Consider the following 16,324-nt stretch of genomic DNA (forward strand, 5'->3'; position numbering starts at 1 on the left):
ACTCATTTTTAAATCTGAAAGAAAAGCGTACTTGCCTTATTGTTGTTCAGCATTCACAAGCTCAACAATGTTTTGAAGTCGAAAGGTTTAATTTAGAGAACGTCAGGAGACGGTTTGGAAAAACACAAATCCGTTATTGTTTTAAAAAGTTGAACTTGCTCCTCATAATATTCCCTTGAGGAGAATGCGTTAAGTAAAAAATACTAAGGTTAATTTTCAATAGAGTTAATGTGTGACATGTCCACGTCGACAGCCATAGCTGTTCCAATGAGAGCATTCTTTAAATTCAATGGATTGGAGTTAATGACATCCATACCAATTTTTCTTGCAAGACCTGCAAGGCCAAGTCCCTTCAAAATATCGTTGTGGCTTTCAACTTCAAAAATTCCCTTAATAGCGTCAAGTCCATCCAGATAAAGCTCATTTCTTCGATATTGAATTTGTTCATATTCTGTCTTGAGAATTGAATAATCTCCAATCACTGAGCCCGACTTGACACTTTTTTGAATTGCCTTAACAAGTTGAATTACATCGACAAAACCCATGTTCACACCCTGACCAGCCATTGGATGGCAACAGTGAGCAGCATCTCCAACTAGGGCAATTCCAGGTTGAACATACTCTTTGCAATTTAGTCTTTGAAGAGGGAAGCTACCAGCAGGGAAATATTGAACCACTTCTGATTTTTCAGCCAAAATTCGAGGAACAATTTTCAATTTGCTGAAAATTGAATTCATCTCTTCGAGCACCTTTTGTTGGTTGCCCGACTTGTAAGCAGTTTCCAATGCAACAGCTCTCGTAGGATCAGTAGACCAAATAATATTCTTTACATTGGCTTGTTTGGTTGGAAGCATACCAATTGGTCCGTCTCCAAGAAATTGTTGGTAGCAATACGTATTCTTGCCAGTGCATGGAACGCTGTCTGTGTCTACGTAAACATTTGTGACAAATGCTCGTTGCTTGTACTTGACAGAGTAAAATGGAAAGTTACAGAACTGTCTCACAAATGAGGATGCACCATCTGCGGCAATCAACAAATCACATGAAATTTCTTCGTTCTTTTTCTCGTTTCCTTCGGTAGTTGTTTGAATGATCAATTTCTTGGTATTTGGACTTTGGCCATCTGCAATAGCTTTCAATTCGGACCTGTCAAAGAGTGAAATCGATTCGAGCTTTTTGGATGCCTCCATCAAGCTAAAAACAACATCATTGTTATCGACAATAGATCCAATCACATCGTCATTTCGTTCCGACACAGTTGAGAAGCCAATTCCGCTCTTAACAAGCCCATCATTTATGGTCTGTCCAACTTTGAACACTTGATTTCCAAGGGATGACAATGATTTCAAAATTATATTATTATTGTTTACAGTCTTTGAAAATGGTGAGTTAATTCCGTTGAAATCATTTTCCTTTGGATCTAAATTCAAAAAGTTTCCATCTTGATCCCACACCTTCATACCATAATATTTGGTCATGGGAATTTCCTTGTTTTTATCCTGAATTTTCTCAAGTAATTTCATGGATGTACCAGTGAGAGCACTAGTTCTAATACCAACGGAATTTCCCGATCCGAAAATATTATTATTTGTAGAAACGGCTGGATTTATCATGGCAATCTTTAATTGATTGGTATACTTGGCTTTTGCTAAAGCGTTGGCAAGAGCATTTCCAATCATGCCTCCACCGACAATACAAATGTTGAAATGTTGCTGCTTGGACATTTTTTTTAAATCTTGCAATCAAAATCGCTAAATTCGACAACTTGAAACTGAACCACAAAATTCTCCTTTAACTCTCCAATTTGTATTCAATCCTTGTTAACAGTCTTCACAGAGTACTAGATGTTACTTCAAAAATCACACTAATACTTGTATTGTGTTGAATTGATTAAATTGTACAGCTCCACCATGATGTTGTGTTTTGTGTGTGGTCTTCTTCAAGTGCTTTGGAAAAATGCGCGGAATTAAACTTTGCAATGTCCTTAAACATACTCTCTAAAATTGTGTACCACGTAAGTGAGTAGGCAAGATTGAGCTTGTTTTTATAATCCACTTCAAAGTACAATGCTCCCCTTAATGTCACTCTTGCAAGTTCAAACGCTTCTTCAATACTGACCTGCCTTTCCTCCAGGCAAGAGGGATCAGACGTGCACGTTCGACGAAGACCCAAAAGGACGGATACTATCTTTTCCTCATCACTTTTTTCTTCCACTTTACCAACCCAAATATTTTTGATATTATCTCAATAATGACTTTCGATTAGAAACAGAAAAACAATACACAGCAAAATTACAATATCTCACCACTATCTTTGGAATATAAAAGAAGCTCTCACAAACAGAGTCCCATAACTGTACGATAAATTTGTGGTTCAAAAATTCAACATGCTTTCCGGAAATTTCTTCACCCATTCGGCGTCTTGCTGACGAAAATTGTTCCCTGGTGAGAGAGGTGAAAAGAGTCGATTTTCCAACCCCATGGTCACCAACTAGCACAGTTTTGATGGTATACATATTTGTTGTATCAATGTCAATGTCTTTCATTTGTAGTAAGGTATTGGAATTGTCAAATCCAAACCGTGATAAATAAAATTGAAAAAGCTCAATGTCTTCAGAAATCGCAGAAGACAAAGCACGATTGCGATCATAGCGCCATGGTGGTCCAATACTTTCAGATAACTTGACTGACAATTTCAACAAATAGTGTCTAATGAAATATTTGCTATTTCTCATGATCGGAATGTAGTACTCTTGTTGAAACGCGTTCATAATATCCACCATGATCGTTCATTGTTTTCAACTCCTTACCATTTTCTTCATATCTGATTTGGATTTGATCATTCAATAATTTAAGTTTTACATAATCCTCAAAATTTGAATAATCTTGTTTAAAATCTTGTGATGAATCAAGTAAGAAGAAACACATCTCCGAAAGCTCATTCAGCCTTTTACATGTTCCAGAAACACTGGCAATGATATCCAACGGTTCAAGAAATGAAAAAATCTCAATCCACACATCATCACAACAATTCACGATAGACATTTTTTGTCTTTTGTGAGGCACGTTTATGCTTCATGGCGGTTATTCACCAACGCACTCACAACGCTAGGTCACAAAAAAATGGCGTTATTGGAATGGGTGTGGAAATCACCACTTTTGCAACACGTAAATTCAGTGGTCGGAATGGTAATGAAAGATTATAATGTAATACATCTCAAGTATGAGGATGATGTTGCAGTAGCGGATTGGCATGGTCATTACGGTTTTCGTGTTGGGTTCCCTTTCATGTCGTCGGGATATCAATTCTTGGCACAACAACAAAATTCTTCAAATAATGATCCGGGAAATACCAATTCAACGCTTTCGGTTTCAACAGTGATGGATCATTTTCCCCCATGGCTTTCTTTATTCACGCTAATAATTATTGTCATCTTTTTTGCAATTTGTTGCTTACAAACATGTGTGTTGAATAGAAGGAAGAAGAGTTCTACGAGACGTTTACAATCGTTTAAGTGGAAATATTGGACTAGATATATTTGTTGCTGTTGCTACGATTCACAATCACAGGTATGGACCTAGAAATTATGGAATTTATGCAATTTATCATGATGGACATTGTGATATGAAAATGATACAATTTTGAAACAACGTTGCACTAGGTGATTCCTTGGAATATACCTCTTCAATTTTCGTTTCAGTTTTTAATTGCCTTTTTTATTGGAACTCTTCACAGATTTTTCCTTCAATACTTTTTTGAGTCGACCTATGAATATACATGCTTTCATTTCTTGGACACTATTGTTAACAAAATGAGAAGAACATGTCCCTTAATTAACGTAGTCGATGTTTCCACTGCTGTTGTTGTAAAATCAACCTATTTACTCTTACTCGTTTTTTGGCTTGAGCTCACGTTTAATGCCTCTTATTACTATAATCCACAAATGTGTAAACGATTCGAAAGAGTCACTCGAAGAATTTATTGGGCATTTATTGGAGTATATTTCTTTGGAGCTAGTATTGGATTTTTGGCCTTCACAATTGCACGATCCAATATTTCCTATTTCTTAACCTCAATTACCTTAATATTTGATATTTCCATTCCAATACTTTTCATTATATTTGGAGGCGTACTAAGAAGACTCACGACACGCTCAAAAGTTTCATTTCCTGTTCTCATTCAAAAACATTTGAAACGAGTCTCCATCATTAGTATCATTTTAGGATGCTACTTGTTACTACTGCCAGCAGTAAGAATTAGTGTCCTTGTTTTGAAGAATGTGGTTTATGCTTCCAATGGTTATAATGCAGTCTCCTCCATTGTTGAAGTGACTGTTTCCATCTTGTTTTTTTTCCTTCCCTCAGTCGTGATTTTTGGGATTGTCATTGCACCAACTAGTATAAGTTTTCTTCATAATGCCATCAACGATAGAAATGCAAGAGCTAGAGCTTACAAAACAAAATGGAAAGAATTGGAAACTAAGAATATTAACTCTCCATCCAAGTTTTATCAACAGGACCCTACTCTCTTTGACCATCGTGAATCATTAGACCATGGTCATTATTTGCAGTCTGGTGCTTTGAGTGTGTATCAAGAGATTTCACTTGAACAAGATATTCCATCCAATAATCAACAACAGAAACGATATTGAACTGGGATACAATAGGTCATTCATTGCCCAACATTTAGACATCATCAACAAACCATTTTACTCACAAATTTGGATTCAATGCTGAATTTCAAGTACGATTCAATGGCCACATTCAAGTTCAATCAGCCAGCATGAATCCGAGTTGTAAAATAATCCGTCGTGCGACTCTCTACTTGATGACCAAACAAGAACCTCAAAGTAAAAAAATACGCGAAAAGCAACTCGACTGTTGTTATTGCAACGATACTCCAAAATTCGCAATTTCAATTTTTGGAACATTATATTCGGTTCAATTATTGATTCATCCTATCGGAATTGACAATTGAATAATTAGGAATCAAAATTGTTGAAAAGTACCTTTCCGAAGAATGAATAAGGAAAAGAGTTATGCTCATATCATAGCCGGAGGAGTATCTGGTGTTTTTGCAAGCATTGTTACGCAACCTTTTGATGTCTTGAAGACAAATTTAATTGGAGCCCGAGAGAGGAGCAATAAGTCACCAATACCACTAGTGCATGGAAAAATGCAAGACAAATTGCAAGGTACCATTTCATTCCTCACGACCATTTACAAAACAGAAGTAAGTTTCCGATCGTCATGTTCGGAGAAGGAACTGGCGAATATTTTTCTATTAACAACAATCGTGTTACGTTCGCCCAATAATTACATAGGGAGTTAGAGGTCTTTGGAGAGGTTTAGTACCAACATTTTGGAGATATCTGCCTGGGGGCGCCATGTATTTTGGATCCATACACTTTTTGAAAATAGGTCCTTTAAACACTAAGAATAATGGACTTCCTCAACCTGTCAATGATTTTCTGATTGGAGCCATATCTAAGAGTAGTGCAACCATTTCTACCATGCCTATTTTGGTTGTTAAAACTAGATTTGAGAGTATAGAAGCATGTGAACATTTAAAATCGAGGAGCGTACTAAGTACCATCAAAGAAATTTATGGTACTGGAGGAATGCGAGGTTTATTTGCAGGAGTCACACCAACATTAATAAGAGATATCCCTTATTCAGGTATGTGACACGTAATGATCGAAAACTGTTGCGAAATTTCACATTTGTGATTTCTGGTGTTGATATTTTCACATGTACATGGTCAAACGTTACACGAATTTAGGACTTTTCTATTTATTCTATAGACAGAGTAATGATTTGCTAAGTTTTTTGGTTGGACACGATTTGTCAGCCAAAACATCCACCTCGAACCAAATTATTAGTGTAGCCGCAGTGAGCTCTCTAATTGCTGGAGCCAGCGCTACCTTAATAACGCACCCTTTCGACCTGATCCGAACACGTCTACAATTACCAAATCAAGGAGGTTACTCTGGCTTTATGGATGCCTTAGTCACAATTCCTAAGGAAGAGGGCCTTCGAACTTTGTTTTTGAGAGGAATTGTTCCTAAAATCATGAAACGAGGATTAGCACATGCTATATCATGGTCATTATATGAATCAACTGTACTAATGACAACAAAATAATAACTCAATTTACATTCAATGACCCGTAAAAACAGGAAATCTGTATGCCCTCAAGAGAAATCAAAAACCTGTATAATGGTCAACAAGGAATTTAATTTACTTTCTACGGCGTAAAAAATTGCGATGAAGTCTCATATTCACAATGGGTACGTCTTTCATGTGTGCTCTTTCCAATTCGATTTCGCTGATCTTATCAACAGGTTCTGTATCATGATCATCAGAGGAGGATGATGAGGTTGAAATTGGAAACTCCTGAGCAACAAATATACTCTCGTGAGGAGCATTCAGTAACGACGACGAAGGTTTGGGATTTGAAGTCATTTTGTTTGTCAATTGGCATTTGGCTTCTTGTTTATTGAACATAAATTTGAATCAAATATGTACAGTTTCCTTTAATGATCAAATTAAGGTATTGAGGGAAACAGTATGTGCCGATCCATGTTGAGAGAACATCATTTTCTTTCCTTTAAATAATACAATCTCTCAATTACCATCTTCCATTCGTCGACACCATAAATCTTGATGTTCTCGTCAATAAGAAACATTTGAAATTCATTGTTGCCACTGTATTGAATTTTGATGAGCTCACAAATAATCAAAGGCTCCTTCTCGTCATCATTGTCCACACTCCATTCCAAAACGTTACTGAATCTTCTCAATCCTTCATGGTTTAATAAGAATTTAATAACTGTATGTTCATGTCTTCTAATCACTGGTTCAAGTTCAAGTGAATTAGGACGAATAAGACAAGCTCCATATGCAAACTTCATCAAGCATAACAAGGGTCTCAACTGCACCCTAACTTGTTCGTCATTTCTGACATAGGTGGAGAGAGGATGTTTTCCATTATGAACAGGACTTGTCAAGCCATTGGATTCCAACAACGAACGCACGTTAAAGAGAGATTTGGAAGCACCCAAAAATTTGTTCTCAATCAAAGAAACCATCGTTTGTGTTATTATTTCCAACAAGATTTGGTCGTAATTTTGAAACATCTCATGAATGGCAATTCTGGTGGCCTTGTTGGTGCTACACATTCGAATGACATCACGAGGTTCAAAATAACTGACAATGACACTCAAGCAATCTTTGTCGAAGGCCAATGAAGGTTTTTTTGAGATTGCAAATTCGAGATTTGTTTTATCCTCTAAGCAGCCAAACTGAAAATTTTTAAGCAAGACTTGAAACAAGCCCAAAAAACAAAAAGTCATTCGCGTTCACATACTGCAACCAACTGCCGTTTTTTGTGTACAAAAAAAATTTTGTTTGCTTTTTTTAAAAAATTGAGATCTTTATGCACCAACCGAAATTTTTTTATTGATTTTCGTTTGTGTGAGTTCGTTTGAATAAAATGCAAATTGGTTTTAAAAATTTTAATGTTTCTCCAAGCGTTCACTAGCATCGGTCTCTTCATCATAGTCTTGATTTGCAATCCAAGAAAGTTGCTCTTGATCACTGTGTGACACCGTATGGTCATTCTTAAATCTGTCAAACTATCAGCCAGCATTGGGATTCTTGTAACAATTTTCCACATGCAATTTTCAATTTATAAAATTTAAAAAATGCTGAAGTTTGATTGGATTTGAAAAAAAAACGAAAAGTACAACATGAGCACCAGCCTATTAACATCTGCTTTTGATAAAACACATTTCCATTACTTTGAAAATTACATCTATTTAACAACAACAACAATTACAAAGAAATATAATTCGAACTTGCATTGGAAGCTCCTCTCACTCGTGTATGAAGATGACACACATTCTCCGTGGTTGATGAGGAGGAGGAACAATTTTTCTCCATAGCAGGTGGACATGAATTTCGATGATGAATCCTTTGCTGTCTGATCATGTCGCTATCGTATTGAATATCAGGAATAGTTTTCCGAATTCCATCCTCGATCACACTTTTCAATAAGGAATGCAACACTTGACAAGTCTTGACTGCAAACTCTTCTTGTGTGAATTGACACAAAATCAAATCTACACCACAATGGACATTATACACCAATGAATGACCTTCTTCATCATGATGCGACGATATTTCAATATTCAAACCGTTCTGAATCATTCTTTCCAAAGGCACTCTTAATACTGAAATACAAGTTGGAAACATTTCTTGTAATTCGCTTGAAGAATATTTGGAGAGCTTCTTTTCAATTTTTCGAGGATATTTGTACAGTGTGGCAATCTTTTCTAAATACCAACTACTACTCGTTGGAGTATGATGGTCATTGAGAGAGTTCAAGCTTTGAGTAATGCACCATCCACATTCAACGTATTGAGCACAATTCAATACTGGACTATCTCTTTGATAAGTGGCATACCAATGAGCCAATAACAAGGGTGGACATATCATCATGGAAGTCATTCCAAAATCTTCACTTGAAACAAATTGGATCATCTTGTCTTTCCATGAAGTTCGTGTCGTATGATGGACACTCGATAACGAATTAGAACTCGTGTGAAATGGTTTTACAAAATGGAGAGATCCACTCGATTGTACAATATGTTCATGACATGGTTTTTTGCAATGAATATGTGAATGAGGAGCGACATGATGATTCATTCTTCTCATTTTGAGGAAGATGGAGTATTTGATTTGGGAATGATGAGTGAGATCTTTCTGAGATGAATTCAAGATGAGATTTGGAAATTCCGAATGATTGGAAGATAGAATATGTGTTTGAACATGTTCCTGAAGCCATTCTTCTCCAAGATGATGTAATGAGCAATGGGAGATTGCTCGATTCAAGGCTGTCCTTAATGAGTCTTCAATGAAGGTCGGATGAAGAGTTCCTGTATAACTGGATCGATGTGAATGTTGGTGAGGATGATGATGAGTGTTAGTGAGGACTTGTTGTTTGCATGGATGAGATTCATGCTCCTCTTCAAGATTGACCACAGAAATTGGTTCAAGCCAATCTTGATCCATATTCATCATGTTCACGTTCAAATCGATAACTATATGGACTGAATATATTTTAATGATGATAACAAACAATACTAGTATTGAAACAACAACGACCACAACCACAAGGATAATGAAAGAGATTGTACCCAACAACAACAATATTTGGTTGTTTTTTAAATATGGTGGAAGAGAGATGTACCATGATAACACCCGTTCTCATAGACACACCAGGATGAACGTTGATTAGAGATACGAAACAACTCCATACAAGTCCTTAAATGATGGCGAGAGGTCAGTTCAAACTTCTCAACCACCATTCTAGGATCTTTTAATTGATCAACGGTTAGAACCGTTTTGGCCTTATTTCAAGACCTTTCTGCGTTTGGAAATGAGCAAATTTAAGGGAGAATTCTCGAGCCACTCTTTTGGCCTTATTCTCGAAGAACAAGAAGGCAAGCAATTCTTGTTTCTCGGGTATTACTATTATGAAGTTCACTCACCGATTTCATTAGAAGTCCAACAGTTTGAGCTCTATTTTTGGGCTCGGTTCCTTGATCAAGAAAATTTAAAAAATTCTTCGCAACGATTCATTTTCAGTTGTTCTTCACGTGATCATCACATCCTCAACGTTATCGGAACATCTTGTGTTTTATTACATAATTTATTTTCCAATCATTTAAAATTCATCATCTTGTTGTTGCCTACAGATAATATCAAGAACAAATGGAATTTAGATTACTCTCTCCAGAATTAAGCTTATCATCACGAGCTGAAGACTATGAAGTGGATGAAGAAGAAAATTTGGAATTACCACCAAGTCCAATATTTGAAACAACGGAACAAGCCAAACAAGTCATTGGAGATTTCTCGAATATGGTATTTGATATGGTAGTGATCGGAGTGTATGGAGCTGGCAGCCAATTTGTGAGAGGAGCCTTTGTGGATCGAATGAATGAATTGAAATTGATTCATGTGGCTTCCATCCGAGCATCACCACAAGAAGCCGATACTAGAACACGATTAAAGAAGGACATTACCGACAAGATTTACTATTATTCATCAACATCATCATTGGAAAGTAATGATGCATTGAAAATTTTGATTGTGGATGGCGGAAATGTTATTGAACAAAAACACAATGCTCAATATTGTACTGTGAAAGAAACTCATCAAAATGCATATGTCACCTATTTATATTCTAAATTAATTATTGATAACATCAAAGCGAATAGATTTGTTATTCTTGACAGCATCTTGGCCAGCTCTTTTACTGCTGGAGACAAGAGGCAAGTGAGACCACCACTTTTGAGATGTCTGAGGACACAAGCTGACAAGAATTCATTCAAACATGCATTGCTTTTACCGCCATATTTGGAGTCTCCAAACTTGATGACTGGTGTAGCTGCATCAATTTTGACCATGCTCGAGCATAGAAATTTGAATGGAATTTTACTTTGCTCTCTAGAAGAAAATCATGCTTTGGAACAAGTGACCATGAAAGCTTTTGAGAAGAGTGTTTTTGGAATTCTAGTCAAACAAACGGGCAGCGAGGAGGCCAACAGCTTGAATGCAACACCACTCTCTCCTCTCACACCAAACTCTGCTCTCAAATACAAGACCTTGAGCTCGAGTACCGAGCATCACGCTCTGTATTTGTAAATGAACAAATTCCACGATAAACAAAGTGCAAACAACACTAAATAAGGGCAAAGGTTATCGAATGGAAAGAACTCCGTTGCGTTACCTAACCTCTGTGAAGGCAATCAAACTAAACAAAGACCTTGACAAATATCGTTTATTCCATGTAAATTAATTTTCATAGATAGGTGTATATTCATTAATTCTGTGTTTTTGACCTTGATGAATACATTCAGAGATCCACAATAAGTTATTAATTTCTTGTTCTCTCAATTTGACAAATGAGTAGAATGCGCCATAGTGGAATTGTTGTTCAAATGCTGTCTTGTTCAATTCAACAGCCTTCTTCTTCAACAGAGACTCCAAACTGGTTTGTTTGGAAACAGATTGCAATGTTTCATAAAAGTATGGATATGGTTTAAGAATTTCCAACATGGAAGTGTCGTCATCACATTCTGCCAATTTATCTTGAACATCTAAAAGTTGACCAAAGTTTGGATACAACTTCTTTCTTTCGTCCTTTGGCAATTTGTTTGCACTATCTTCCTTAACAGCATAGGATTGTCTGGTAATGGTCAAAACTGCACGATCTGCTTCAAATTCTAAAATTTCGCTCATGACCTCAGCAGTAGTTCCACCGAGTGATTGAACAAAGTCATAGAATGATTCCAAATAATTCTTTTGAAGCAATCCACGCAAATAATCAGTAGAGTATTCGTCAAAATCACGAGTTTCAGTCTTTGTGAAGAACTTTCCAATAGGGCTATCGATCAATACCAACTCGTACATATCCTCAACAGATGTTGCTGCGGTAATTGCACTGAGAGATTCGAACAATCCCAATGGATGACACTTGTACAAGATATCAAGAGCACCCTTTCCGTTTCTCACAGCAAATACCAACTTCAAAACATTGAGAATCATATAATCATAAGTGATAAAATCAAGGAATGTGGAGAGAGGTTCTACAGCTTGAAAACGGAGGTCATTGAACTCTTTGACAAGTCTCTCAGTTGCTCTTTCAACAATAATGGTGGAAGACAGAGAAGCCTCGTTTTGCAAGAAATTGCCATAGTCAGTACCCGTCAAGTGAAGTTTAATATCTAAGAGAGGGGTAATAACGTCGGTTCCAAGCAAATAGAAGTGTTTTGATATCAAAGAGTTAGTTGTTGTTGATGAAAGAGGAGCATACACGTCGGGTTGGAGGAGGAGCCAAATAAAAAATCCAATTTTGAATTCCGTTGCATCATCAAATATCATCACCAAAGCGAGTCGTTGCAGCAACAAGTATCCACAAACAAGGACCATTCCGTAATAGGACAACAATAATTTCAACAACATTCAAGTAGAACCAATTCCATAAACATCACGCCATGTAACAAACAACAAGCGATACTTACCCTCCAAAGTATCACATTGAATCAAATTGTTATAATCATAGGATCTGAGCAAACCATCTCTGAAGCCTTGAACTACAGCTTCTAGGTAGCCGTCATCAATGTTGAACGAAATCATTTTTTTGTTGTTGGAGTTTTAAATATTTTTTTAAAATCAACTTTAAATATTTTTTCCAATTCAACCAAATTTGGTCGCTGGATTTTTTGTGTTTTTCATTTGAATTAAATTTTGAATCAGATTTTCTTCTTACAAACGAACGTTCGAATGGCAAGTAAACTGAATGTGCTTGGTACTATTCACGTTGAGGCGCTTGTTCTTATTGCAATGTCGTTTTTCATGTTCATGTGATGCAAAAGCTCCTTCTTGAATCCTCTCTACTCGTTATTTCCCATGTGAGATAATGAAAATTCCAAACTTTCTACGAGTCCTCCATTGATAGGTCTCTCTTTTTTCAGAGTTTGTCTTGCATTTACAGTTCGATTCAAAAGAAGATGGAATTGATTTCCTCGTTCCTTATACATGTTCACTAAAAAATCCGAACCAAGAAAGCCTCCAAAATCGCTCACGATTTGATACGTGTATTTGGAACGAGTGTCGCTAATTCGTTCAACAATGAAAAATGTTTTCAATTTGGCTCTAACCTGTTTGGAGGACTCTGGGCATTTCACATTTGTCACAGATTTTTGAAGGAAAATGTAAGTACTAGTATTCTCTCGATAAGTACAGCATTGTGCAGTGAGGAAATCTCGATTGGAGTTTGGCCATGCCATTGAATAGACGTCACTATTGTTGCAAGCAAAGCAAGTATGGTCATGTGTTGCAATTAATATTTGGTAAGCTTCATTACGACAATTCTAAAACAAACTTACTGAATAATAGCAGAGGCAAAATGCCTTCCTGACACATAATCAATTTGTTTGGAACTCAAAATACTAGGATCTCTCATGTAGAGATACTCTGGATCAATCCATGTGTTAAAGACATTGTGATTCGAGTGATCAATTTGTCCACAAAATCGTAGAGCAGTGTGCTTTTTCTTTGCTTCAATGTGAATGTGTGCACCCTTGGGACTAACAAACATCTTTCCTTGTTGTGTTGAATCTGATTCAATTTGTGTCCATCCTGTGAAATCCATGGATTGATCCAATGCTTTATCAAAATCTGATTTCACAAACAATGGATCCTTGAAATCGACAAGCACATCGCCACACTTGCTACATGTTTTCCTATCTTTTGTATTTTCTTGCTCTTGTTCTTCCAAATTGTCTTCAAACAAATTAAGTTGTGAAGAATCTTCTTTTTCTTGCTCGGATTGAATGGTCTCCTTTTTCATGAATCTCACATAAAAGGTTGGATCCAATTTTCTCTTGTTCTCCACCCATGTTTTAAATAGTTTCGACGAACAGAACTTAGGGAATAGATTTTGTCTCAACTCATCCAGCACTAAATCCAAATAATTCTCAAAGAGATAGGCAGGACAGAAGACCTTTGAATGTTCCTTCCATTGTTGGATGAATTCCTCTCGTTTCGATTTGATGAATTTGAGTTTGTGTGTTGCATTCTCAGCAATGAAATTTGAAACAATCTTTTCAGCCAATTCATATCTTTCCGAAATTGTGGGAGTTAATTGATATTCCATAATGTGTTCAAAGAAAGAAAGAGTATCTTGCTGACCTATTGTTGTTAAATAATCTTTCATTTTGCTAATGAAAGAAAAGTCTTGTAGCAATAACTCAAAATTGTATGAGGATGGTTTGTAAAATTCTCCCTCAGTCAAATTTTTGAGAGTGTCATCTTGTTGACGAAGTTCTTGTCCAAACAATTGAACAAGGTATTGAATGGATTGACCCTCTCCATTTTCCAAATTGAGATATTTGGCCAGCGGATACAAAATTCGAGCACAGCAGAAATGTCCTTGTTTGAGAGCAATATGAAGTGGAGAGTCCAAATCATTGTTCTGAATAAAAATACAATCTGGGTTAATGAAGAGTAAAACGAAGGTAATTTCTGATTGGTTGTGATTCACGGCCACATGGAGAGGAGTATTACCGTCCTTATTTTGTGTGGAGCTTAGTCTTCTCACAACCTCTTCAGGCAGCACGCTCAGTAATTCTCCAAGAGAGTCAATTAATCCAAATTCTGCACAAACATGAAAACAAGTGTCATTGTTCTCGTTTGTAATCTCTAGAGGTCTCAAATTGTAATGCGCAGTGACATCAAATTTTTCATAAGACGAAGTCTTATTTCTCTCTATCAAATCCATTAAAATCTGATTCAAAATGGCTGGATGATGCAACGCAATGAAAATTGGAGTTTCTCCATTAATGTTTGGAATGGTCAAATCACACTTGCAACGACTCACAAGAAAATGTACACTCGTAATGAGATCTTTCTTGATGGCCATGTGAATGATGGTATTTCGATCACTTCCCACTTGAACATTGACATTGGCTTTTCCAAGTTCATACAACACACTAGCTGCTTGGAAATTTTGTGAATCCATGCACAAATAGAAGGGAGTATAACCCTCATGATCCATAATATTCACACAAGCACCCTCCGAAATTAAATATTGTAAAATAGCTGCTGTTCGATGTGGGCTCACATTGCACGCATAGAAGATTGGACTTCGTCCTCTCTTGTCTCTGTATTCTAAATCGGCATGAAATTCCTTGTGAAGAAGCCGAATAATTTTAATATTTTCGTGAGCCACGGCTGTCATGAGTAGGGATCGTCCAGTTTGCTCCGAAACATAATTGGTATCGACGTTGAATGGAATTATAACTTCAGAATTGTCATGGTCTGTTGTCATTGATGTTGTCTTGTTGTCTGCTTGGATGTTGCTTGTAGAAACAGAACTTTCAGTTTCTCCAATGCTATTGCTACTAGTGCTGCCATTACTACTGTCTGTAGGATGGGATGGCTTAGAGGAATTTGTGGAATTATTTTGATCATTGAATGTCGTCTCGGGTTGGATAGTAGTAATATTTTGCGAGGAATTATCATGTTGTTTGGCATGAGTTGCTTTTTCTTGTTCCTCTCTCAATAACTTTTCCAATTTATCAATTTGTTGCTCAGAAATTAAACGATGCAACAATGTAATCAGCTCTTGTTGTTTTGATTGAGATGCAGAAATGGTGGGTGTTACATTTTCCACCACTTGAGTCGATGTCACAATTGAAACTTGTTGATTCTTATCTTTTCCTCTTCGAGCCGTATTTCCTCCACTTGGTACACTTGTACTTCCAGTGCTGGAAATGCTATCCCGAACTCGGCTCGATTGAATGCTAATTGCTGGAGAAGTGGTCACTCCATGTGAATGATCATGAATAGCAAGACTTAGGGTTGAAAATGGGAGGACAGTGCTAGTAGTTGTTGGCTCGTTACAAATAATCAGAGAGTCTCTTATTCTTCTGCCTGTTGAGGTGATACTATAATCTGGATAATTGTTGCTTTCATTTTGGGATGTTTTGGTCGGAGTGGAATAATTTTTGTGATCCATCTCATGGTTGTTAGTAGAAGAATTGTCATCATGATGGGTCTCATGATTATTGGCATTATCAACAGCAGCAGCACCATCAGTAGTCTCAACAGCAGCTGTCCTTGGAGAATTTTCAGAAGAATGAATTGTTCCTCCATTTAAACTTTGCTCCAACAATTTAAATTCCTCATTGACTCTTCTCTCATCACGATTGAGAGGTGGCGAGTCATCCACATGGGATGATGGAACGACGTCGTTCGGAATGGTTTTGGACTGAGTTGAATCATTGTCATGTGGTATACTTTCATTGTTGATGGGAGTGATAAGAGTAGTAGATGCAACAGTTGTTGTAGAGTTGTTTTGGTGGTCAATTGGTTGTTGTTGGTCTTTCAGTACCTGTAATGATGACGACGATGATGTACAGTCCTGCGACAATGATGATGAATTGGTTGTGTTAGAAGTCGACATGGAATGATTTTCAGTGGATGATGGTTCGTGTTGTTGAATGTTTTCTGCTCCGGTAGTTGGGTCTCTTGCTGTGTGCTCTTCTTCTGTCATTTTTATCAACTGGAAAAGTTGTTAGATTTGACATGTAGTGTCGTGCCATAACGACAGAAAAGGTCAATGATGCGCCCATAACGTTTTATATCCCCAGTTATTTGAATTTGCAAAGAAGTTGTAATTGTGAGTTATTATAACAGTTTTCAATGTTGTCCCATGAAAAATCATGTGAATGATTCACACCATGCACACG

At 36.8% G+C, this 16,324-nt stretch overlaps 9 protein-coding genes across 9 annotated transcripts; 3 read left to right on the forward strand and 6 right to left on the reverse strand.

The window, feature by feature from the left end:
* Positions 1-209: 209 nt before the first annotated feature.
* C9374_008510 (uncharacterized protein) lies at positions 210-1,724 on the reverse strand (the record flags this gene model as incomplete). Its single annotated transcript, XM_044698595.1, has 1 exon — positions 210-1,724. The coding sequence occupies one exon, from the start codon at positions 1,722-1,724 to the stop codon at positions 210-212; it is 1,515 nt and encodes a 504-aa protein (XP_044545629.1).
* A 515-nt stretch (positions 1,725-2,239) lies between these two features.
* Positions 2,240-3,044, reverse strand: C9374_008511 (uncharacterized protein; the record flags this gene model as incomplete). The annotated part of the gene is made up of 2 exons (XM_044698596.1): positions 2,240-2,751; positions 2,810-3,044. The coding sequence occupies 2 exons, from the start codon at positions 3,042-3,044 to the stop codon at positions 2,240-2,242; spliced, it is 747 nt and encodes a 248-aa protein (XP_044545630.1).
* A 78-nt stretch (positions 3,045-3,122) lies between these two features.
* Positions 3,123-4,651, forward strand: C9374_008512 (uncharacterized protein; the record flags this gene model as incomplete). The annotated part of the gene is made up of 2 exons (XM_044698597.1): positions 3,123-3,569; positions 3,662-4,651. 2 exons carry the CDS (start codon positions 3,123-3,125, stop codon positions 4,649-4,651), a joined length of 1,437 nt encoding a protein of 478 aa, XP_044545631.1.
* A 368-nt stretch (positions 4,652-5,019) lies between these two features.
* On the forward strand, positions 5,020-6,143 carry C9374_008513 (uncharacterized protein; the record flags this gene model as incomplete). The annotated part of the gene is made up of 3 exons (XM_044698598.1): positions 5,020-5,232; positions 5,324-5,678; positions 5,782-6,143. The coding sequence occupies 3 exons, from the start codon at positions 5,020-5,022 to the stop codon at positions 6,141-6,143; spliced, it is 930 nt and encodes a 309-aa protein (XP_044545632.1).
* Positions 6,144-6,595: 452 nt separating this feature from the next.
* Positions 6,596-7,090, reverse strand: C9374_008514 (uncharacterized protein; the record flags this gene model as incomplete). The annotated part of the gene is made up of 1 exon (XM_044698599.1): positions 6,596-7,090. One exon carries the CDS (start codon positions 7,088-7,090, stop codon positions 6,596-6,598), a length of 495 nt encoding a protein of 164 aa, XP_044545633.1.
* A 745-nt stretch (positions 7,091-7,835) lies between these two features.
* On the reverse strand, positions 7,836-9,083 carry C9374_008515 (uncharacterized protein; the record flags this gene model as incomplete). Its single annotated transcript, XM_044698600.1, has 1 exon — positions 7,836-9,083. The coding sequence occupies one exon, from the start codon at positions 9,081-9,083 to the stop codon at positions 7,836-7,838; it is 1,248 nt and encodes a 415-aa protein (XP_044545634.1).
* A 693-nt stretch (positions 9,084-9,776) lies between these two features.
* C9374_008516 (uncharacterized protein) lies at positions 9,777-10,712 on the forward strand (the record flags this gene model as incomplete). The annotated part of the gene is made up of 1 exon (XM_044698601.1): positions 9,777-10,712. One exon carries the CDS (start codon positions 9,777-9,779, stop codon positions 10,710-10,712), a length of 936 nt encoding a protein of 311 aa, XP_044545635.1.
* Positions 10,713-10,862: 150 nt separating this feature from the next.
* C9374_008517 (uncharacterized protein) lies at positions 10,863-12,206 on the reverse strand (the record flags this gene model as incomplete). The annotated part of the gene is made up of 2 exons (XM_044698602.1): positions 10,863-11,794; positions 12,092-12,206. The coding sequence occupies 2 exons, from the start codon at positions 12,204-12,206 to the stop codon at positions 10,863-10,865; spliced, it is 1,047 nt and encodes a 348-aa protein (XP_044545636.1).
* Positions 12,207-12,463: 257 nt separating this feature from the next.
* Positions 12,464-16,128, reverse strand: C9374_008518 (uncharacterized protein; the record flags this gene model as incomplete). Its single annotated transcript, XM_044698603.1, has 2 exons — positions 12,464-12,872; positions 12,959-16,128. 2 exons carry the CDS (start codon positions 16,126-16,128, stop codon positions 12,464-12,466), a joined length of 3,579 nt encoding a protein of 1,192 aa, XP_044545637.1.
* Positions 16,129-16,324: the final 196 nt, after the last annotated feature.

This window comes from Naegleria lovaniensis, assembly GCF_003324165.1.
Source record: "Naegleria lovaniensis strain ATCC 30569 chromosome Unknown tig036, whole genome shotgun sequence".
In the NCBI taxonomy this organism is placed as follows: Eukaryota; Heterolobosea; class Eutetramitea; order Acrasida; family Naegleriidae; genus Naegleria; species Naegleria lovaniensis.